A 25,660-nucleotide genomic window follows, 5' to 3' on the forward strand; every position below is an offset into this window, starting at 1 on the left:
TTAGTGCTGCAAGGGTTTCTGGGTATTTTTTCTGTTGTGTTCATGTTGTGTTTCGCTGCGGTTGTTCTCCCCAAATTTGTTCGTCATTTTTGTTTGGCGTGGGTTCACAGTGTGGCGCATATTTGTAACAGTGTTAAAGTTGTATATACGGCCACCCTCAGTGTGACATGTATGGCTGTTGATCAAATATGACATCTGTGTGTGTGTGTGTGTGTGTGTGTGTGTGTGTGTGTGTGTGTGTGTGTGTGTGTGTGTGTGTGTGTGTGTGTGTGTGTGTGTGTGTGTGTGTGTGTGTGTGTGTGTGTGTGTGTGTGTGTGTGTGTGTGTGTGTGTGTGTGTGTGTGTACAAGCCGCATATGCTATGTGACTTGGCCGGAAGGCTGTATGTATGGAGGAAAAGCGGACGTAACGACAGGTTGTGGAGAACGCTAAAGGCAGTGCCTTTAAGGCACGACCTCGTTATTGTTGTCCAGGGAGAAATTCGGGAAAATGGTTGCCCTGGGAAATTTTCGGGAGGGGCACTGAACTTCAGAGGTCTCCCTGGAAAATCAGGAGGGTTAGCAAGTATGAGTATTAGCGGTGAATGCCGTGTTACAGCGGCACCGCCGCTGTATAATACCGGCGGGCTAGCCCTAATGTTAATTTGCTGTTGCCTCAAGGGCCAAATGAAATTACACGGCGGGCCAAATTAGGCCCGCGGGCCAGAGTTTGACACCCATGCTCTAGATCAGGGGTGGGCATTACGTCGATCGCGATCGACTGGTCGATCTCGGAGGGTGTGTCAGTCGATCTCAAGCCAGGCATTAAAAAATGTACATAAAAATGAGCAATCATCAATCATACCAAGACTTCACTTTCGTCAGTTGTTTGACATTCTCGGCACCCGAGGATCTTGTGAGATGAGGCTGGCTGCTGCGAGCTCATATTTAAGAAACAAATCACTAACAGGGCGGACGCAGAGAAACACATTTTATTTCTAGAGACTCCGTACCTACTGTCAAAACTCTAAAGAGCGACTGCACACTTCCTGTCTTCACCATAAAAGACCTGTTTCATCCTGCCTGTGCTAACAAAATAAGAGTCTCAGAAAGCTAGCAAGCTACGGAGTTTGATGCCAATGTATTTCTCCCCCGCCCTCAGCGACCGCTCCCTCTCCTCGCTCGCCCACACACTCACCTGCTGCCAGACATTAAAGGGCCACACACATATGCTACTCTCATAACAAAGTGTTTAAAAAGGAGTATGCAAGTTGGACAAATGAGATGCCAAATCCAACCACTTTCATGTGGTATTGGACAGAAAGGAGGACTTTTTTTTTTCCTCCATTTGAAAATGTGGGCGTTATCATCATTACTGTCTGATTCCAATCAATGCAAGTCATCAGAATCAGGTAATACACCAACTTATTATTCTTGTCTTCATGAAAGAAAGGAATCTATGTGTGTTAAACATGCTTGTATTATCATTAAACACCATTAACTTGTTAACAAAAATGTCTCTTTCATAAATAAATACATATAAATTATAAATAGGAATGAGGTAGATCTCCTCGACTTGGTCGGTTGAAAAGTAGCTCGCCTGCAGAAAAAGTGTGAGCGCCCCTGCTCTAGATCAACATTAGGAAAAAAAAATGGAAAAAACACAAAATATGCAATATTTTCACCCAATAACTTTTTTAGGTGGAATATTTGAGATTATATAATAATTGGAGCCTTAATTTTGGATTTTGATTCATTATTATTTTTGGAGCAATGACACTTAAAAACAAATCACACTAAAAATAAAGTGTCCTACTCATTAAAGTGTTAAAAAATAAATTATAAATTTTTTTTTACGGTTTACTTTTAGCACAATAGCAAATATAGCAACAATCCGAAAATCCTTTATAAATATATTTATTGAATAATACTTCAACAAAATATGAACTGAGGAAAAAAATGCAACAATCAAAATTCAGCGTTGACAGCTAGATTTTTTTGTGGACATGTTCCATAAATATTGATGTTAAAGATTTCTTTTTTTGTGAAGAAATGTTTAGAATTAAGTTGATGAATCCAGATGGATCTCTATTACAATCCCCAAAGAGAACACTTTAAGTTGATGATTACTTCTATGTGTAAAAATCGTTATTTATAATTGTATCTCTTGCTTATTTTTCAACACGTTTTTAGTTATTTTATATCCTTTTTTCCAAAGAAAGAAAGACCACTACAAATTAGCAGTATTTTGCACTGTTATACAATTTAATAAATCATAAACGGATGACATAGTGCTGTATTTTACTTCTTTATCTCTTTTTTTTCAAACAAAAATGCTTTGCTCTGATTAGGGGGTACTTGAATTAAAAAGAAATTTCACAGGGGGGACATCTCTGAAAAAAGGTTGAGAACCACTGCACTAACTATAAGTGTATCTTGTGTTTTTTATGTTGATTTAATTATTTTTTAAAAAGAAACACTTTTTTAAATAAAAAGGACCACGAAAAAAATTGCATACCGCATGACATTGCATTCCTTTTCCACTCTAATATTATCCAATATATGTGTTGGCCCTGCGATGAGGTGGAAACTTGTCCAGGGTGTACCCCGCCTTCCGCCCGATTGTAGCTGAGATAGGCGCCAGCGCCCCCCGCGACCCCAAAAGGGAATAAGCGGTAGAAAATGGATGGATAGTAAAAAGTGATCATACTTTTCAAACATTTTATTTTGTAAAAAATACTTACATTTCTGCTTGACTGATGGTTTTAGCGCGAGTTACCCATCAAATTGTACACTGTAAAGATTACAATACATTTTACTGTTTTTTACAGCATACTGTAAATTGACAAAAACTCTACCCCTGTTTTTTACGGGAAATTCTGTTGACTGAGCTGTCATTGTTATTACAGGTTGTTATTTTTACAGTCAATTTGTCAGAAAGTATCACAGTTTATTTAACAGTAAAAAAAATTGCTAGAATGAAATAAAAACGATGGTAAAGTTTTTCCATTTACCGTAATATGTTGCAAAAAACACTGTACATTTTATTGTAAAATTCTAGTGATTGAGTTTGCTAGTTTTTTACTATAAAAAAATACTTTTTTTTTTTTTTTTTTACAGTGTACGTAGAAAATATATATATACCATAATAATGAAATGATTAGGCAAATTCATATATTTGCCTTGTTACAATGTGGCCCTCAATGAAAATGAGTTTGACAACCCTGCCTTATGACATCCTGACAATAAAATTGCATTTTCCCCCAAAATAATAAGGCATTTTTTAAAGTTCATTTAAATCATGCAAAAGAGTGATCACCTCTGATATTAATGATTAAACCACATTGAAAAGTGTGAATAATCTGACTAAAGAAATATTGATTTGACAGGCCTAGTTTAGAGATTTTGAGTCATGCTGGGCTGCAGATGGGTTAGGTTTTAATCAGATTAGCACTGGTGATGGATTCATTCGCATTAACACGCTCACAATGGACAGCTTGGATGATGTCAAATCTCTCCGTTTTGGATTTATGGTACATTATAAGCTTCGAAGGGACTGCGGCATTCCAAAGTACTTTTCCACTAGGTTGGAAATGTGTTATTTCCTAGTTTGAAAACGGGAACTGCACATTATTAAAATGTGTTGTCTGTCATTCATAATCCTTATGTGAGACAAGCACACGTGTTTTGTTTTTTTTAATGCATTCTAAATCGTAAATGAATGCTAGCAAAAGTCAGCTAACAATGGAACCAATAGGACTGTCGTCGTATTCCGCCTAGAAAGCGCTCAGAAAAACACCCAAAAGCCAACATCAACACTTTATATACATGCTGTACGTATACATCTAATGTAGTAATATACATGTTCATGATAACATGTAATATTTACGTATTTTGGTCATTTTAAGCATTTGGTGGCGTATTCATTTCACAGAGACACTACAATGTTCACTTTTCCTTTTAAAAACAACAATACTACTACTCATAGCAGACTTCATGAGAGCCAACAGCGATTACTTTGGGAGAATAATGATCCAAAACCTTATATTTTTGAGCCTGAATATACTGAGGATGATCTACAAGTTTTAGAAGATGTGTGCTAAACAGAATAAGCTTTACTGAACCATTAGTCATCATATATCAGTAATACTAAGTACAAAACAAGAGATAAAAGTATATCAAACAAACCTTTAACGAAGTGATCACTGCAAAAAAAAGCATTTTTTGACTTTGCTCCCTTGGACTGGAGTGTGAGCTGTGTGCTTTTTTCTCGTCGTTTTGTAAAATCTCACAGTTTTTCCTCTCTTTTTAATTACTTCTCGAGGAACTCTGAAGAAACATTTATGCTTTTCGCGTTTCGAACGTTCGTACAGCCGAAAACAACACAAACAGGGCATTTTAGGCTAAATGGCGCCTGGTGCCCATTGAAAACGGAGCTAGCTTGACCACCCCACGTATTTAATAGGAGTCTGTAAAATACAAGCAATGTAACTGCATAGTCAGCTCTCTGTGATCATGGCGTTACTAAAAATAATTTGTCTGTATTAAGGATTATAATAACAGTATCGCTAAAACTCAGTTAATATGAACGTCGTAAGACTCACATGCAGTATTGATGGCGCTTTTTTAATGTTTTTTTAGAGGCGTAACAGAGTATTCCCATTAGCTGCATTCTTAGCCACCTCATACCTGCCGTAATTTAGCGACTTAAAATGCATAAAGCAAACATATCTGTTCTTGTGTTACATAAGGATTGTGAAAAGTACAGCTCCCCTTTAATGGAACGCACCATGAGCCAGGAAGTAGTCCGCTAACTGACAAACTTTGATTGACTGATTGATTGAGACATTTATTAGTAGATTGCACAGTACAGTACATATTCCGTACAATTGACCACTAAATGGTAACAATAAGTATTTCAACTTGTTTAACCTTCCTCTTGTGTTGGATTTCTGTTATTTTAACGGGTCGGTTTGGATCCATGTCTTGAATCAGCTGTAAAATACACTAAAAACTGCAAATTTCTTACCTTCAAAATAAAAGCCCTGCTTCATGCTGCCTGCCTTATTTTGTTAGCACAGGCAGCATGAAGCATTGCGGTTTAGCTCGGGTCGTGGAGTGGCCGTGCCAACAACTTGAGGGTTGCAGGTTCGAGTCCCGCTTCCGCCATCCTAGTTACCGCCGTTGTGTCCTTGAGCAAGACACTTTACCCACCTGCTCCCAGTGCCACCCACACTGGTTTAAATGTAACTTAGATGTTGGGTTTCACTATGTAAAGCGCTTTGAGTCACTAAAGAAAAGCGCTATATAAATATAATTCACTCACACGTTTTATTGTGAAGATAGGAAATGTGCAGTCGGCCTTTAGAGTTTTGACGGAAGGTACGGCGCTTGAGTCTGTTGAAATAAAAAGTGTTTCTCGGCTTCCTCTCGGTCAATTTTTCTTAAAAATAATCTCGCAGAAGCCAGCCTCTACTCACAAGACCTTCGGGTGCCGTGAATGTCAATCAAGTGACGTCTTGGTGAAGATTGATGATCGCTCATTTTTAGGTTTATTTTACTAAAAGCCTGGCAGGAGATCGACTGACACACCCTCGAGGTCGACCGGTAGCTCGCGATCGACGTAATGGGCCCCCCTGATCTACGGAGTCTCACACTTAAATTTTGACAAGTCCCAATTATTGCTAAAGCTTGTTGACTATGCACCACAGAAGCATATGTTGTTTCCTCTCTGATGATTGATTAACTTTAGCCTTGATTGCCTCTCATTAACTATCATATCAATATCATCTTCCTTTTGGTTCACAACAAATCCTGGCAATTCTCCTTCGTCTCGAGTCTGTATTGCCTTTTCCCACCTGTATGCAATTTCCCTGCTATTACCGTTCTTATGTTTTCTTTGTCCATTGTGGTTCCATCAATCCTTTAGGCTACCAACCTGGCTCCCTCCTCCACCAACAATGCCACCCTTTCCTTTGCAAGTCCTGATGTCTCCATACTAAACTACCAATCTGCACTCTACCAGCCCTCCGCTGCCTCCATGGCAGCTGTGGCCCAAAGGAGCATGCCTCTGCAGACCGGGGCTCCTCAGCTCTGTGCTGCCCGACCCGATCCCTTCCAGCAGGCGCTCATCGTCTGTCCTCCTGCCTTCCAAGGTATGTCGGTCGTACCGGTGTGAACACATTAGCACCCAGGAAAGCAACACAGAGTGAAAACCCCATGCATTTGCTGAACTTACAGTGGGGCACAAAAGTATTTAGTCAGCCAGCGATTGTGCAAGTTCTCCCACTTAAAATGATGACTAAGGTCTGTAATTTTCATCATAGGTACACTTCAACTGTGAGAGACAGAATGTGAGAAAAAAAATCCAGGAATTCACATTGTAGGAATTTTAAAGAATTTATTTGTAAATTATGGTGGAAAATAAGTATTTGGTCAACCACTCAAAGCTCTCACTGATGGAAGGAGGTTTTGGCTCCAAATCTCACGATACATGGCCCCATTCATTCTTTCCTTAACACGGATCAATCGTCCTGTCCCCTTAGCAGAAAAACAGCCCCAAAGCATGATGTTTCCACCCCCATGCTTCACAGTAGGTGTGGTGTTCTTGGGATGCAACTCAGTATTCTTCTTCCTCCAAACACCACGAGTTGAGTTTATACCAAAATGGATACATGGATGATACAGCAGAGGATTGGGAGAATGTCATGTGGTCAGATGAAACCAAAATAGAACTTTTTTGTTGCGATCCGTGACTCGGATCTTCACATATTATTGTTTGTTTTTCCGTCTTTGTTCTCATTCACCGTTTATTCCCCGTTTAGTCCATCACCATGGTTACTTATTAGTTTCAGCTGTTACTCCCGGTTCCTGCACACCTGTTCTCCGTTAATCACCTTCCCTTCATAAGCCTTCCTTTTTTCATTCTTCTGCCTGGGACTCTAGTTTGTTTTCACACAACTTTGCACTTTTGCTTACATGCAATTCCTGTATTATTCTCGCGAGCTCTCACGCTGCGCAATTCTATTCATTCTTAGCTCTCATGCTAAATGTTTTGTTTTCCCCTTTGTGTGCCTATGTGCCAGTTTAGTTTACTATTTGTTTATCCTAGCTTTCATGCTAGCGTCTTTTGTTTGCTTTTTCTTAGATTCAGTATTTTTGTTTTCTAGCACCTTTTGTTATTCAAATAAATAGTTAAACCTTACCTTTGCTGTGTTCAATTTCGGCGCTTCCTCGAAGGAATCGAACCCGGCACCACGATGCCGAACAGGCGTAACATTTTTGGTATGAACTCAACTCGTCATGTTTGGAGGAAGAAGAATACTGAGTTGCATCCCAAGAACACCATACCTACTGTGAAGCATGGGGGTGGAAACATCATGCTTTGGGGCTGTTTTTCTGCTAAGGGGACAGGACGATTGATCCGTGTTAAGGAAAGAATGAATGGGGCCATGTATCCTGAGATTTGGAGCCAAAACCTCCTTCCATCAGTGAGAGCTTTGAATGGTTGACCAAATACTTATTTTCCACCATAATTTACAAATAAATTCTTTAAAAATCCTACAATGCGAATTCCTGGATTTTTTTTTCACATTCTGTCTCTCACAGTTGAAGTGTACCTATGATGAAAATTACAGACCTCTGTCATCATTTGAAGTGGGAGAACTTGCACAATCGGTGCTGACTAAATTCTTTTTTGCCTCACTGTATTTCTGGGTAAAGTCTGATTTTAGGAAGTATGGGCAGGAAAATAGTAATTTAAATGGAAAGAAATTTGTTTTATTGTGTTTAGCATTTATTAAATATGCAGTCAGGACACTTTGCTTCATAAAACTAAAGCATTTCACAGTTAATGTGATCATGCATTCATACATTTTATTTCCTGGGGATACAAATTGGGTGCAATGGGCCTTACACTGCCTCTAAATACGGACAAGTTTATAACCCATTTCATGGGATATACTGTAAATAAACACGCAATGCCTCAAAGCTGACTTGTTAGAGGTGTAGGATTAAGTGTAAGGGGTAAACCCAACACCATTTTTTAATTTTTTAATAATTAATTGCCTTATGTGGTTGTCATAGTGGGCTAAAATAGATGCTGCCTATTGGGCGCTTGGCTGAGCTTCACAGCAAAAAGCGAACATGCCAGGAAGAGGCCGTCTGTGCAAACAGCACAAAAGAACTGCATGTTTAACAAAAAAAAAAATGCATTGTGTTTTTAATGCACCTTTGTTAAAATAGGATATACACATAAAACATGCACACTTTCTCTTAAGAACTATTTTGGACTCCTATTTTTAACAGATTGTAATCCGGGTAAATGATGATGGCTTTTTAATGAAAACTGATTAAATCTCATTGTTGCCGATTGAAAAAACAAGAAAATATTGTTTTTGTGTACCAGTGAATTATATTTATAGTGAATTAGATTTATATAGCGCTTTTCTCTAGTGACTCAAAGCGCTTTACATAGTGAAAGCCAATATCTAAGTTACATTTAAACCAGTGTGGCTGGCACTGGGAGCAGGTGGGTAAAGTGTCTTGCCCAAGGACACAACGGTAGTGACTAGGATGGCGGAAGCGGGAATCGAACCTGCAACCCTTTAAGTTGCTGGCACAGCAGCTCTACCAACCGAGCTATGCCGCCCCCCCCAGCACCCCCTAAACATCTGATGGAGCCTAAACACCATTAACATACTTTTCTGAGCTTTGTTGAGCGTAAATGCCATTAAACTGATGAAATGCAATTAATTGATTTTGGGAAGTTATATATAACAGGGTCAGATACATACACTATATTGCCAAAAGTAATTGCCAACCCATCCAAGAATCAGGTGTCTTAATAACTTGTGATTTCCAGCGTGGAACTGACAAAGGATGCCACCTGTGCATCCGGTCATGAAATTTCCTCACTCCTAAATAGTCCAAAGTCAACTGTCAGCTTTATCAGGGTTACTAATAAGCAATAAATCTGAGATTATTGAGGGAAAACTTTTAGTTAATGGCTGCCTGGTTGTATAATAAGGCCATGCAGAATAAGGCATTAATAATGACAAACTAAGAGCCAATAATATAGCTGAGATGGATGCATGGATGTTAGTAATTTGCATGTTAATAAGCAACTAATTAATGGTGAATATGTTCCCCATACTAAAGTGTTACCAATGCATAAATGTCTTGTGATTATTTTTCATGCATTTGGCTTCACGGTGGCAGAGGGGTTAGTGCGTCTGCCTCACAATACGAAGGTCCTGCAGTCCTGGGTTCAAATCCAGGCTCGGGATCTTTCTGTGTGGAGTTTGCATGTTCTCCCCGTGAATGCGTGGGTTCCCTCCGGGTACTCCGGCTTCCTCCCACTTCCAAAGACATGCACCTGGGGATAGGTTGATTGGCAACACTAAATTGGCCCTAGTGTGTGAATGTGAGTGTGAATGTTGTCTGTCTATCTGTGTTGGCCCTGCGATGAGGTGGCGACTTGTCCAGGGTGTACCCTGCCTTCCGCCCGATTGTAGCTGAGATAGGCGCCTGCGCCCCCCGCCACCCCGAAAGGGAATAAGCGGTAGAAAATGGATGGATGGATGGATGCTCAAAGTTACTTTTGCTACTTTCAACTCTGTTACTCAACGAGTCATCTTCGGCTGAAGAACATTGTTCAAAAATGACATAAAGTTGACTAAAATGACAAAATACACATTTTGAGTATTTCCACGTAATTATTATCAAAATTTAGTTTTTATAATTTTGCATTAGTTATAAAAAATATTTTTACAGGTACAACAAGCAAATGGTACCAAGTCGGTGTAATGGCCCATAAATGTTTTTTTTTTTGTTTGTTTATTGTTCTTCGGTCAATGGTCAACAAAGCAAACAAACAGTTGTACATTCATAGATTGAAAATAAAAAGTTGTACATTCATATATTGAAAGTAAAAAATGTTGCAGACCGAAAGGGTTTAGGCCAGACATGGGCAAACTACGGCCCGCGGGTCGTATACGGCCCGTTGAACGTTTTAATCCGGCCCGTGGAACTTGTCCAAATTATAAAAAAAAAAAAACTCATCAATGTTCAGGCTTCTGCCTCCCGTATGCGTTTTCAGCGCTTGACTATCATTAAGGAGGAGCCACCCATTAAATTCTATTATTAAATTACATTTCATATTATTATCGTCGGTAAACCTTGTTCGTTTCACCATATCCCTGTAATAGAGCGTTTCCCCACTACATGGCGCTCATTGACCTTTTTAGCCTGTGGGATATTACTCCCTTCTTCTCCTTAGCTTTGTTCTGTGAGCCCCTCTGTAAAAATGAGCTCATCAAAGCATGGATGAAGTACTGGCTGTCCAGACTCGAGACCCAGGATGGACCGCTCGTCGGGACCCAGGATGGACCGCTCGCCTGTATCGGTTGGGGACATCTCTACGCTGCTGATCCGCCTCCGCTTGAGATGGTCTCCTGTGGACGGGACTCTCGCTGCTGTCTTGGATCCGCTTGAACTGAACTCTCGCGGCTGTGTTGGAGCCACTATGGATTGAACTTTCACAGTATCATGTTAGACCCGCTCGACATCCATTGCCTTCGGTCCCCTAGAGGGGGGGGGGGTTGCCCACATCTGAGGTCCTCTCCAAGGTTTCTCATAGTCAGCATTGTCACTGGCGTCCTACTGGATGTGAATTCTCCCTGCCCACTGGGTGTGAGTTTTCCTTGCCCTTTTGTGGGTTCTTCTGAGGATGTTGTAGTCGTAATGATTTGTGCAGTCCTTTGAGACATTTGTGATTTGGGGCTATATAAATAAACATTGATTGATTGATTGATTGAAAGCAAAGAAAAGTGGACAGTGAGTGCCGAGTATTTAATGCAGAGTGGACAACGAAATATTTTTTGACTGAAGTCCGATTAAAGATTGTGTCTGATATGCCAAGAAACTGTCGCGGTTTACAAAGAGTACAATATCAGCCGCCACTTTGCTAAAGATGATGCTAACTTTGTTTGGCTCGACCTAAGTCTGTGAGCAGACATTCAGCGTCATCAATCAATCAATCAATGTTTACTTATATAGCCCTAAATCACTAGTGTCTCAAAGGGCTGCACAAACCACTACGACATCCTCGGTAGGCCCACATAAGGGCAAGGAAAACTCACACCCAGTGGGACGTCGGTGACAATGATGACTATGAGAACCTTGGAGAGGAGGAAAGCAATGGATGTCGAGCGGGTCTAACATGATACTGTGAAAGTTCAATCCATAATGGATCCAACACAGTCGCGAGAGTCCAGTCCAAAGCGGATCCAACACAGCAGCGAGAGTCCCGTTCACAGCGGAGCCAGCAGGAAACCATCCCAAGCGGAGGCGGATCAGCAGCGCAGAGATGTCCCCAGCCGATACACAGGCGAGCAGTACATGGCCACCGGATTGGACCGGACCCCCTCCACAAGGGAGAGTGGGACATAGGAGAAAAAGAAAAGAAACGGCAGATCAACTGTGAACATCAACAAATCCCGTCACAGATCCAGCTTAACTGACCAGCATCTCGGAGCTATTCTGAGAATTGCCACAAACAAACTCACTCCAGACGTTGATGCATTGGCCAAAAATGGAGATCAACAACACTGTTCCCACTGAAACTGTGAGTTTCTCTGCTGTTATTCTGTGATAATCAAATGTAAGTAATTCAAGTAAATCAAATGTATACTGTGAATTTATCTACTGTGTTTATTCTTAATCAAATGAAATTAATGCATTTGAAAAAAAAAAAAAACTGTACAATGAGCCTTGCTGCCTACTCATAATATGTTACATGTTTGTAGGCCAAATCATCAATCAATCAATCAATCAATGTTTATTTATATAGCCCCAAATCACAAATGTCTCAAAGGACTGCACAAATCATTACGACTACAACATCCTCGGAAGAACCCACAAAAGGGCAAGGAAAACGCACACCCAGTGGGCAGGGAGAATTCACATCCAGTGGGACGCCAGTGACAATGCTGACTATGAGAAACCTTGGAGAGGACCTCAGATGTGGGCAACCCCCCCCCCTCTAGGGGACCGAAAGCAATGGATGTCGAGCGGGTCTAACATGATACTGTGAAAGTTCAATCCATAGTGGCTCCAACACAGCCGCGAGAGTTCAGTTCAAGCGGATCCAAGACAGCAGCGAGAGTCCCGTCCACAGGAAACCATCTCAAGCGGATCAGCAGCGTAGAGATGTCCCCAACCGATACAGGCGAGCGGTCCATCCTGGGTCTCGACTCTGGACAGCCAGTACTTCATCCATGGTCATCGGACCGGACCCCCTCCACAAGGGAAGGGGGGACATAGGAGAAAGAAAAGAAGCGGCAGATCAACTGGTCTAAAAAGGAGGTCTATTTAAAGGCTAGAGTATACAAATGAGTTTTAAGGTGAGACTTAAATGCTTCTACTGAGGTAGCATCTCGAACTGTTACCGGGAGGGCATTCCAGAGTACTGGAGCCCGAACGGAAAACGCTCTATAGCCCGCAGACTTTTTTTGGGCTCTAGGAATCACTAATAAGCCGGAGTCTTTTGAACGCAGATTTCTTGCCGGGACATATGGTACAATACAATCGGCAAGATAGGATGGAGCTAGACCGTGTAGTATTTTATACGTAAGTAGTAAAACCTTAAAGTCACATCTTAAGTGCACAGGAAGCCAGTGCAGGTGAGCCAGTACAGGTGTAATGTGATCAAACTTTCTTGTTCTTGTCAAAAGTCTAGCAGCCGCATTTTGTACCAACTGTAATCTTTTAATGCTAGACATGGGGAGACCCGAAAATAATACGTTACAGTAGTCGAGACGAGACGTAACAAACGCATGGATCCTCTCACGTACTGGCTTTTACATGTCATTTATATTATTTCCCGCAAACACTCCATCCATCTGTTCCTGGCCCGGCCCCCCTGTCAAATCTTAGAACACAATGTGGCCCTCCTGGCAAAAAGTTTGCCCACCCCTGGTTTAGGCTGAAGTTAAACACTTATTACGCCTAACCCTATATTACAATTTTAAGTACAAAATAAACTTTCGAAAATTATAAAATGTCCTTTGCACAACTTATTATAAATACACATTATAAACAACATTATAAACAACATGAACGTAGTTCAATTTTATACACAGTACAGGCATGTGAAATATCCCTGTGTACATATTAGACCTTTGCACTAATTATATATACAATATATACAAACAATTGACTTGACTATAGTTTTGTGTTTGTCTTGGGTCGCCAAATTTAAGCTTAACATACAACCTGCTCAGTGGCCTTGTGGTTAGAGATCGCTAAGTCGTGAGTTCAAACCCCGGTTGAATCATACCAAAGACTATAAAAAATGGGACCCATGACCTCCCTGCTTAGCACTCAGCTTCAAGGGTTGGAATTGGGGGTTAAATCACCAAAATGATTCCCGGGCGTGGCCACCGGTGCTGCTCACTGCTCCCCTCACCTCCCAGGGGGTGAACAAGGGGATGGGTGGAATGCAGAGGACACATTCCACTACAACTAGCGTGTGTGTGACAATCATGGGTACTTTAATTTGACTTTACTTTAACACAAAGGTTTTGTCGTTCACACATAGATACGTAGTTATGTTCCTGAAATATTGCATAATTCTAATTAACAGAGGCTTTTCAGCACACTCTCTCTTCTTGTTTTCTCATCGATAGGACTGCAGGCATCTCCTTCCAAGCACAACAGTTACTCCATGCGGATGGAGAATGCTGTGCCCATAGTGACACAGGCTCCGGGCGCCCAGCCTCTGCAGATCCAACCTGGCCTCCTGACTCAGGTACAATGACATCTAATCTTAAGTCACAGACCTGGGCAAAATACGGCCCGTTGGACGTTCTACATAATTCTTTTAGACCAGGGGTGCCCACACTTTTTCTGCAGGCGAGCTACTTTTCAATTGACCAACTCGAGGGGATCTACCTCATTTATATATATCATTTATATTTATTTATTTATGAAAGAGACATTTTTGTAAACAAGTTAAATGTGTTTAATGATAATACAAGCATGTGTAACACATATAGATGTCTTTCTTTCACCAAGACAAGAATATAAGTTGGTGTATTACCTGATTCTGATGACTTGCATTGATTGGAATCAGACAGTAATGATGATAACGCCCACATTTTCAAATGGAGGAGAAAAAAAGTTGTCCTTTCTGTACAATACCACATGAAAGTGGTTGGTTTTTGGCATCTAATTCATCCAGCTTCCATACACTTTACAAGAAAAACATTGGCGGCAAATTCCGTAGCTTGCTTGATTGACATTCACGGCACCCGAGGGTCTTGTGAGATGACGCTGGCTGCTGCCAGTTCATTATTATGAAAAAATGACAGAGAGGAAGGCCAGAAACACTTTTTATTTCAACAGACTTTCGCGCCGTCCCTTCCGTCAAAACTCTAAAGGCCGACTGCACATTTCCTATCTTCACTAACAAAATAAGAGTCGCGGAAAGCTGGCATGCACAAGTGATGTGCACGCCAGCTTTCTGAGGGATCACTTGTGCACGCCAGATTTCCGAGACTCTGTATTTAGTTAGCGCAGGCAGCATGAAGCAGGGCTTTTATTGTGAAGATAGGAAATGTGCAGTCGGCCTTTAGAGTTTTGACGAAAGGTACGGCGCGAGAGTCTGTTGAAATAAAAAGTGTTTCTGGCCTTCCTCTCGGTCATATTTTCATAATAATGATCTTGCAGCAGCCAGCGTCATCTCACAAGACCCTCCGGTACCGTGAATGTCATTTAAGTGACGTCTTGGTGAAGATTGATGATCACTCATTTTTAGGTCTATTTTTTTTAAAAGCCTGGCTGGAGATGGACTGACACACCCCCCGCGGTCGACTGGTAGCTCGCGATCGACGTAATGGGCACCCCTGCTTTAGACCTTTAATATCCAAACTGTAGCCGCCATTATGATGTGTAGTGCTCTTTTTAAATGAGCGTAAGTCTTGAACTATAGAAAGTAGGGCTGCGAATCTTTGGGTGTCCCACGGTTTGATTCAATATCGATTCTTGGGGTCGCGATTCGATAATATATCGATTTTTTCTATTCAACGCGACTCTCGATTTAAAAACGATATTTTTCCGATTCAAAACGATTCTGTATTCATTCAATACATAGGATTTCAGCAGGATCTACCCCAGTCTGCTGACATGCTAGCAGAGTAGTAGATTTAAAAAAAAAAGATTTTATAATTATAAAGGACAATGTTTTATCAACTGATTGAAATAATGTAAATTTTTTTTAACTATTAAACAAACCAAAAATATGACTTTTATATTTTATCTTTGTGAAAACATTGGACACAGTGTGTTGTCCAGCTTATGAGATGCAATGCAAGTGTAAACCACTGTGACACTATTGTTGTTGTTTTTGTTTTTTTATAAATGTCTAATGATCATGTCAATGAGGGATTTTTAATCACTGCTATGCTGAAATGATAACTAATATTGATACTGTTGTTGATAATATTCATTTTTGTTTCGCTACTTTTGGTTTGTTCTGTGTGGTGTTTGTGTCTCCTCTCAATTGCTCTGTTTATTGCAGTTTTGAGTGTTGCTGGGTCAGGTTTGGTTTTGGAATTGGATTGCATTGTTATGGTATTGTTGTGTAGTGGTTTGTTGGATTAATAAAAAAATGTATAAATAAATAAATAAAAAATAGATTTTTTTTAAAAATGAGAATCGATTCTGAATCGCACAATTTATTAGATTCGATTTGTATTCGAATCAATTTTTTCCCACACCCCTCATAGAAAGTATTTCAATGGTTGAAATTTGCGGTAGTCTACGTCAGTGGGGGTACTTGAAGGTATGCCAAGGGGTACGTGAGATTTTTAAAAAATATTCTAAAAGTAGCAACAATTCAAAAATCCTTTATAAATATTTTTATTGAATAATACTTCAACAAAATTTGAATGTAAGTTCATAAAGTGGGAAAAGAAATGCAACAATGCAATATTCAGTGTTGACAGCTAGATTTTTTGTGGATATGTTCCATAAATATTGATGTTAAATATTTCTGTTTTGTGAAGAAATGTTTAGAATGAAGTTGATGAATCCAGATGGATCTCTATTACAATCCCCAAAGAGGGCACTTTAAGTTGATGATTACTTCTATGTGTAGAAATCTTTATTTATAATTGAATCACTTGTTTATTTTTCAAGAAGTGTTTAGTTATTTTAATATCTTTTTTTTCCAAATACTTCAAGAAAGACCACTACAAATGAAGAATATTTTGCACTGTTATACAATTTAGTAAATCATAAACTGATGACATAGTGCTGTATTTTACTTCTTTATCTCTTTTTTTCAATCAAAAATTATTTGCTCTGATTAGGGGGTACTTGAATTAAAAAAATGTTCCCGGGGGGTACATCACTGGAAAAAGGGTTGAGAACCACTGATCTACGTCACAGCAGCTCAGAGAGGAACAAAGCAGAGTGGGCGGGGTTTGTTTTCAGAGCAGCCAGCCCGAAACGCATGTGTCAGGAACAGATGCGGAAGCAGATTTTTACAACAAATTTGTGCATAAAAGTGATAATATATCATATTGTAGATCAGGGGTCACCAGGTAGCCCGTAAGGACCAGATGAGTATCCCGTTGGCCTGTTCTAAAAATAGCTCAAATAGCAGCACTTACCAGTGAGCTGCCTCTATTTTTTAAATTGTATTTATTTACTAGCAAGAGAGACAAAACTCAAATAGAATTTGAAAATCGAAGAAAATATTTTAAAGACATGGTCTTCACTTGTTTAAATATATTCATTTCCCACTAACTGACAAAGAAACAGATAACAGATTCGGTGTCCAGTTCAAAGTGTGACATGATTTATTTAAACATTTTGAGAGCTGACTTTTGTATTTTACATGAGTTATTATTTGTACAAACATGGTGCAAAGTAATTCATGATTTGTTAAAAAATGTTAATGGCTAGCGGGTTAAAATGAAATATTGTGATTTCACAAGACTGTCTTGGAAGTAATCATTTGAAAATGTTCAGTTTGAAAGATGTGCACTTTGAGAAAATATAATATAAATATAAAGTGTTGCATGAGGTGTTTAGGGCACGTCCAACCGGTAGGAGGCCACGGGGAAGACCCAGGACACGTTGGGAAGACTATGTCTCCCGGCTGGCCTGGGAACGCCTCGGGATCCCCCGGGAGGATCTAGACGAAGTGGCTGGGGAGAGGGAAGTCTGGGTTTCCCTGCTTAGGCTGTTGCCCCCGCGACCCGACCTCGGATAAGCGGAAGATGATGGATGGATGGATGGATGGCATATTGATATGTATCTGTTTCTATATATATTTATTGTGACAAATCCTTTAGATGACCAGTGTTTCCACAAAGATAAATATCATTAAGTATTAATAATAAAATATAATTAAAGGTAAATTGAGCAAATTGGCTATTTCTGGCAATTTCTTTAAGTGTGTATCAAACTGGTAGCCCTTTGCATTAATCAGTACCCAAGAAGTAGCTCCTGGTTTCAAAAAGGTTGGTGACCCCAGTTGTAGATGTTATTTACACTTTGCATTCATATTTTGCAGTTTGTTACATTTTTGCTTGATTGTAAAAGATGTGAGTGTGAATGTTGTCTGTCTATCTGTGTTGGCCCTGCGATGAGGTGGCGACTTGTCCAGGGTGTACCCTGCCTTCCGCCCGATTGTAGCTGAGATAGGCGCCAGCGCCCCCCGCGACCCCGAAAGGGAATAAGCTGTAGAAAATGGATGGATGGATGTAAAAGATGTTTAAGGAGGGGCTGGTCGGAGAAGTAAAAGAGGAGCAATGTTTATATGTTGTTAATATTCAGTGTTTTATTGTTCATAGTTAATATTGAAAATCATCCATCCATCCATTTTCTATCGGAAATTTCCCTTTAGGGTCGCGGGTGGCGCTGGTGCCTATCTCAGCTACAATCGGGCGGAAGGCGGGGTACACCCTGGACAAGTCGCCACCTCATCACAGGGCCAACACAGATAGACAGACAACATTCACACTCACATTCACACACTAGGGCCAATTTAGTGTTGCCAATCAACCTATCCCCAGGTGCATGTCTTTGGAAGTGAACATGCAAACTCCACACAGAAAGATGGAGTTTGAGAGATTGAACCAAGGACTACTCAGGACCTTCGTACTGTGAGGCAGACGCACTAACCCCTCTACCACCGTGCTGCCCTTATTGTAAATCGCACTTTTTTCACGTACATTTTGGTTGTCCCATTCAGGAACAAAACATTTAAATTCTATTCCGTTTTTCTGAAGTGGTCCGTCATAGCTTTTTTTTTAGAACTCTATCGGACATTGTGACTTTTGATATTAGTGTTCCTGGATACATTCAGAGGTGTGTAAATAATCTTGTTCTATAGTTTAGATTTAATCATTCCAGTTTTAGGCAGCACGGTGATAGAGGGGTTAATGCGTCTGCCTCACAATACGAAGGTCCTTAGTTCAATCCCGGGCTCTGGATCTCTCTGTGTGGAGTTTGCATGTTCTCCCCGTGACTGCGTGGGTTCCTTCCGGGTACTCCGGCTTCCTCCCACCTCCAAAGACATGCACCTGGGGATAGGTTGATTGGCAACACTAAAATTGGCCCTAGTGTGTGAATGTTGTCTGTCTATCTGTGTTGGCCCTGTGATGAGGTGGTGACTTGTCCAGGGTGTACGCCACCTTCCACCAATGTGCAGCTGAGATAGGCTCCAGCAACCCCCGCCACCCCGAACGGGACAAGCGGTAGAAAAATGAATGGAATTACAGTGTTAGCAAACAGTATTTGGAAGCCCTTCACTAAGAAACCAAGAATAGGTTAGAAATGTTAGTGTCCTGGTCCCTTGTTGAAAGCTGTTTTATTTGTATTTTTTTGGAGTGAATTCGGGCCGAGTTCTCCCGTGCATTACTTCCAGTCTCTCTCTCTCTTGCTGAGTTCTCACTCTGTTCTCCTCGCTGGCAGCCGAGCTCCCTGGAAGCCCGGGCCGCCACGCTCCGATGCACACGAGGCAGGAGGCTGTCACACAGAGAAGGCCTTCACCGTACGTCGGAGGTGCTAATGTACATTTATTGAAAATAACAGGGAGTGACTTGTGCATTGCTCTCTCAGAGCACACACGCACTGTCCACCGTTTCCATCATCGCACCTCCTCTTCTTTTTTCTTTTTTTCCCCTATGGAAATTTCCGGGAAGGCTTTAAATATCCCTGAGAATCCTGGGAGTTTGAAGCGCTCCCTTATCTCCAGTTAATCATGCAGTAGGCAGACAGGCGACAAAGCTCTTACTGTGTGTGTGTGTGTGTGTGTGTGTGTGTGTGTGTGTGTGTGTGTGTGTGTGTGTGTGTGTGTGTGTGTGTGTGTGTGTGTGTGTGTGTGTGTGTGTGTGTGTGTGTGCGCGCGCGTGCGTGAGCCTGTGTTTCTATGGTGGCTTAATCTGTCAGATACCGAATGGTGATTAGCTCCAGGGCTGCTTCTGAATCCGCCGCTCTGAATTGGAGGTCTTAGAGGACCTTCGGAGGTCAAGAGAAGCTAGGATGAGGGCCTATCAGACCAGATAATTCAGAGATTCGCCAAATATGGACCTCAACTTAAGAGTGTTCCGAGATAAGAGCTAATTGTTACGTTTTAAATTGCAGGTAAAAATGACAAGTGTCCCTACTATTAGTTGGCATAGCAAATGTCACAGTGAACCCTGTGAGGTCTTGCTGGAAACATCCGGTCCTAATCGATAGCAGTAGCTTAGAGCTAGAAATGGACATACCGTATTTCTTTGAATTGCCGCCGGGGCGCTAATTAATTTAAAACCTCTTCTCACTCCGGCGTTTACCAAAGGCATGCGGTAAAGGCAAGAATGTGCTATCCATCCATCCATCCATCATCTTCCGCTTATCCGAGGTCGGGTCGCGGGGGCAGCAGCCTAAGCAGGGAAACCCAGACTTCCCTCTCCCCAGCCACTTCGTCTAGCTCTTCCCGGGGGATCCCGAGGCGTTCCCAGGCCAGCCGGGAGACATAGTCTTCCCAACGTGTCCTGGGTCTTCCCCGTGGCCTCCTACCAGCTGGACGTGCCCTAAACACATCCCTAGGGAGGCGTTCGGGTGGCATCCTGACCAGATGCCCGAACCACCTCATCTGGCTCCTCTGCAGCGGCTTTACTTTGAGTTCCTCCCGGATGGCAGAGCTTCTCACCCTATCTCTAAGGGAGAGACCTGGAAACTCATTTGGGCCGCTTGTACCCGTGATCTTATCCTTTCGGTCATGACCCAAAGCTCATGACCATAGGTGAGGATGGGAACGTAGATCGACCGGTAAATTGAGAGCTTTGCCTTCCGGCTCAGCTCCTTCTTCACCACAACGGATCGATATAAGGTCCGCATTACTGAAGACGCCGCACCGATCCGCCTGTCGATCTCACGATCCACTCTTCCCTCACTCGTGAACAAGACTCCTAGGTACTTGAACTCCTCCACATGGGACAGGGTCTCCTCCCCAACCCGGAGATGGCATTCCACCCTTTTCCGGGCGAGAACCATGGACTCGGACTTGGAGGTGCTGATTCTCATTCCGGTCGCTTCACACTCGGCTGCGAACCGATCCAGCGAGAGCTGAAGATCCCGGCAAGATGAAGCCATCAGGACCACATCATCTGCAAAAAGCAGAGACCTAATCCTGCGGTCACCAAACCGGATCCCCTCAACGCCTTGACTGCGCCTAGAAATTCTGTCCATAAAAGTTATGAAGAATGTGCTAATTATTTTAAAATCTCTTCTCACTCCGGCACTTACCAAAGGCATGCGGTAAATGTAGGCCTGCTGTTACGGTAACGCCGGGGAGTGTCGCCTCTCGATGCGCGGGATCAAAAGAAGCAGGAGTGAAGGTAGGAACAGGTTTTAATATAAAAAGTACAAAAAAGAAAACTTGTACAAACGGTAAAATGAAAGTTTGCCAATGCACGGGAAGCAGAACACAAAACGTGAGCAAAAAGGCAGAGTTCAAAAAGCGCGAGCCGAGCGCGCGGAGGCTAAGCTACACTTAGCAGAGAGAATACAAACGGACAAAACTGACGTAAATGTTGCGTGGTGCAAACAAACTGGCGACGAGGAACTGAGGTAGCAGGCGGTCTTGAATACAACACAATCAATCAAAACAGGTGTGCTTCGGGAGTGCGAGCAGGAGGCGTAATTAAGTAACCATGGTGACGAATGTAAACAAGGAAGTGTTCAACTGAAGGGATCGGCAGGGTCCAAACGTGATCAAAACATACAGAAAAGTAAGCAACAAGCGATCCATGAAGTTGATCGTAACACCTGCGCTTAAAAATTTGAGTATGATGTAAGGATACCATCATGAAAAGCACATTTAATTAAAAAACTCTATTATGGTCTTACCTTTACTTATAAATGGGGCGGCATAGCTCGGTTGGTAGAGTGGCCGTGCCAGCAACTTGAGGGTTGCAGGTTCGATTCCCGCTTCCGCCACCCTAGTCACTGCCGTTGTGTCCTTGGGCAAGACACTTTACCCACCTGCTCCCAGTGCCACCCACACTGCTTTAAATGTAACTTAGATATTGGGTTTCACTATGTAAAGTGCTTTGAGTCACTAGAGAAAAGCGCTATATAAATATAATTCAATTCAATTCAAAAAGTCCATGCGCAGCTCCTTCTGATCAAAAGCATCGATAACTTGTTTATAGAAGTCTTCCTTATCTTTCTTCAGTTTTAAAAGTCTCTCTGTCTCGATGGAGATCTTCCTTTATTACCTCCTGCTTTGATTGAAAGTCCAGTTTAGAAAACGTTTTTATTTTAGATATGTAATCCTCCACGTTAAAAGTGCAAGCGAGAGGAAAAAATAAACACACGCTGCTCACTCTTGCTGCTTGTTGTCACTTTTTCTGCAGCCAAGTAGGATCACTAGCGCCCTCTACCACCAGGGGGCGGGAGTCATTTAATGACTCATATTTGACACACGCAGCTACGGTATATTAATAAAACATAGCTGCTTACTGTTCTATTTAGCATATTCAATAACTTGGACCTTAAATCCTACTGAATAGCTCTTAATCTTCTTCCCTTTATGCAATTTAAAATGATTGAAATCAGCCTCCTCCATTTTGAAAATGATGACAGGTGAAGAGTCACTCGTGACGTGACGAGTTTGACCCGGCGTGAATTCTAGGCATATGCTAATTATTCTGCAAAACGATTTTGACCCAGCGGAAATTCTAGACATGCGCTAATAAAAGTAATATTTTGCGAAACGAGTTTGACCAGGCGTTAATCCTGAGCCGGCGGTAATGCTAAACATGCGCTAATTATTTTGCGAAACGAGTGTGACCTGGCAGTCATTCTAGTCAGGTGTGAATGAATGATGGGTTCCCACTTCTCTGTGAGCGCTCTGAGTATATAACAATAGAAAAGCGCGATATAAATCTAATCCATTATTATTATTAGTATTATTACTATATAATAATAATGGATTCAATTCAAGGAAATACGGTACACTACATTGCCAAAAGTATTTGGCCACCTGCCTTGACTCACACATGAACTTGCAGTGCCATCCAATTCCTAACCTATAGGGTTCAATATGATGTCGGTCCACTTTTTGCAGCTATTACAGCTTTAGCTCTTCTGGGAAGGCTGTCCACAAGGTTGCGGAATGTGTTTATAGGAATTTTCCACCATGGATGTTGGTCGAGAAGGCCTGGCTCTCTGTCACCTTTCTAATGCATCCCAAAGATGTTCTATCTGGTTCAGGTCAGGACTCTGTGCAGGCCAGTCAAGTTTATCCACACCAGACTCTGCCATCCATGTCTTTATGGACCTTGCTTTGTGCACTGTCATGTTTGAAGAGGAAGGGGCCCGCTCCAAACTGTTCCCCCAAGATTGGGAGCATGGAATTGTCCAAAATATTTTGGTATTCTGGAGCATTCAAGGTTCAGTTCACTGGAACTAAAGGGCCAAGCCCAACTCCTGAAGAAAAACAACCCCACATCATAATTCTTCCCCCACCAAATTTCACAGTCGGCACAATGCAGTCCAAAATGTACCGTTCTCCTCCAAACCCAGAATCACGCTTTTCCATCTGGCAATCCGATGGATGACATCAGATTGCCAGATGGAAAAGTGTGATTCGTCACTCCATAGAACGCGTCTCCACTGCTCCAGAGTCCAGTGGCAATGTAGTTTTACACCACTGCATCTGCCGCTTTGCTTTGGCCTTGGTGATGTGTGGCTTAGATCATGGGTGTCAAACTCTGGCCCGCCGTGTAATTTAATTTGGCCCTTGAGTCAATATCAATTTAGCATTAGAGCTGGCCCGCCGGTGTTATATAGCGTCGGTGCCGCTGTAACACCGCATTTACCACTCATACTCATACTTGCCAACCCTCCTAATTTTCCCGATAGACTCCCGAAGTTCAGTGCCCCTCCCGAAAATCTCCCGGGGCAACCATTCTCCCGAATTTCTACCGATTTCCACCTGGACAACTATATTGGGGGGCGTGCATTTAGCGTTCTCTACAAGCTGTCGTCACGTCCGCTTTTCCTCCACACTAACAGCGTGTTACATAAATTTTGTGGCTTTTACACACACACACACACGCACAAGTGAATGCAAGGCATACTTGGTCAACAGCCATACAGGTCACACTGAGGGTGGCCGTATAAACAACTTGAGCACTGTTACAAATATGCGCCACACTGTGAACCCACACCAAACAAGAATGACAAACACATTTCGGGTGAACATCTGCACCGTAACACAGCAGAACAAATACCCAGAACCCCCTGCAGCACTAACTCTTCCGGGAAACTTCCAGGAAACTGACCAATAATTAACGTTTTATTCATGCATTTTCTCTTGCTACTTCAAGGCTTGAATGTTTGGTTCATTCATTATTGTTATTTTATTTTCAAATTCATTATTAGCCTGTGGAAAAAAATGGATATTTACCTCAGAAGATTGCAAATAGAAAAAAAGACATAACATTTTTATTAAAATTGTATTTGAATTGCCCTTGATATTTTTTTATTATTATTTGAAACTGGATTTTGCATGTCCATCCATCCATCCATTTTCTACCGCTTATTCCCTTTTGGGGTCGCTGGCGCCTATCTCAGCTACAATCGGGCGGAAGGCAGGGTACACCCTGGACAAGTCGCCACCTCATCGCAGGGCCAACACAGATAGACAGACAACATTCACACTCACATTCCCGGAGGGAACCCACGCATTCACGGGGAGAACATGCAAACTCCACACAGAAAGATCCCGAGCCTGGATTTGAACCCAGGACTGCAGGACCTTCGTATTGTGAGGCAGACGCACTAACCCCTCTGCCACCGTGAAGCCCGATTTTGCATGTCACTAAAGTTATATAAGCCTTGCTTGTTCAATATTTAAAGCAAAACTTGTTTGGGCCCCTATTACATGGTTATTAGGGACGGCGTGGGGCGGTGGCAGAGTGGCCGTGCGCAACCCGAGGGTCCCTGGTTCAATTCCCACCTAGTACCAACCTCGTCACGTCCGTTGTGTCCTGAGCAAGACACTTCACCCTTGCTCCTGATGGGTGCTGGTTGGCGCCTTGCATGGCAGCTCCCGCCATCAGTGTGTGAATGTGTGTGTGAATGTGGAAGTAGTGTCAAAGCGCTTTGAGTACCTTGAAGGTAGAAAAGCGCTATACAAGTACAACCCATTTATCATTTATTTATTTATTTTGTTCCACCTTGGCCCGCGGCTTTGTTCCGTTTAAAATTTTGGCCCACTCTGTATTTGAGTTTGACACCCCTGGCTTAGATGCAGCTGCTCAGCCATGGAAACCCCATTCCATGAAGCTCTCTGCATACTGTACGTGGGCTAATTGGAAGGTCACATGAAGTTTAGGGCTCTGTAGAAACTGACTGTGCAGAAAGTCGGCAAACTATTTGCACATTAAATGTCTGATAGACAAAATGAAACAAAGGAGTGGCATAAAAAAAACGTCTAACTGTGGCAGCGTCGGAGAAAGTTGTACATGTAAACAAACTGTTGAGTCACAGTCTGCACAACGGTGAGTTTTTGTTCCGTTCTGCATAGCCTTCCCTCAGCATCAGAGCCTTTTCTTAAGGGCACTCGCCTTTTGTTTAGTTTTGGTTTAAGCATTAGACACCTATTTACCTGCACGCTGCCTCCCGCTGTTTCCGACATCTACAATCAATCAATCAATCAATCAATGTTTATTTATATAGCCCCAAATCACAAATGTCTCAAAGGACTGCACAAATCATTACGACTACAACATCCTCGGAAGAACCCACAAAAGGGCAAGGAAAACTCACACCCAGTGGGCAGGGAGAATTCACATCCAGTGGGACGCCAGTGACAATGCTGACTATGAGAAACCTTGGAGAGGACCTCAGATGTGGGCAACCCCCCCCCTAGGGGACCGAAAGCAATGGATGTCGAGCGGGTCTAACATGATACTGTGAAAGTTCAATCCATAGTGGCTCCAACACAGCCGCGAGAGTTCAGTCCAAAGCGGATCCAAGACAGCAGCGAGAGTCCTGTCCACAGGTGACCATCTCAAGCGGAGGCGGATCAGCAGTGTAGAGATGTCCCCAACCGATACAGGCGAGCGGTCCGTCCTGGGTCTCGACTCTGGACAGCCAGTACTTCATCCATG

General features: G+C 42.2%; 1 protein-coding gene across 3 annotated transcripts in view; it reads left to right on the forward strand.

Moving 5' to 3' along the window:
• hipk2 (homeodomain interacting protein kinase 2) overlaps window positions 1-25,660 on the forward strand; it is a 352,565-nt gene that overhangs the window by 270,937 nt on the left and 55,968 nt on the right. The window contains exons 8-9 of one of the 3 annotated variants that reach the window (XM_061917854.1): window positions 5,908-6,133; window positions 13,667-13,788. In XM_061917854.1, coding sequence (XP_061773838.1) covers window positions 5,908-6,133; window positions 13,667-13,788 — 348 coding nt within the window. The remainder of the gene's footprint in view (window positions 1-5,907; window positions 6,134-13,666; window positions 13,789-25,660) is intronic. The other 2 variants (XM_061917853.1, XM_061917855.1) reach the window with 2 other exon arrangements.

The sequence above is a fragment of the Nerophis ophidion genome, linkage group LG12 (genome assembly GCF_033978795.1).
Source record: "Nerophis ophidion isolate RoL-2023_Sa linkage group LG12, RoL_Noph_v1.0, whole genome shotgun sequence".
NCBI classification, from domain to species: domain Eukaryota; kingdom Metazoa; phylum Chordata; class Actinopteri; order Syngnathiformes; family Syngnathidae; genus Nerophis; species Nerophis ophidion.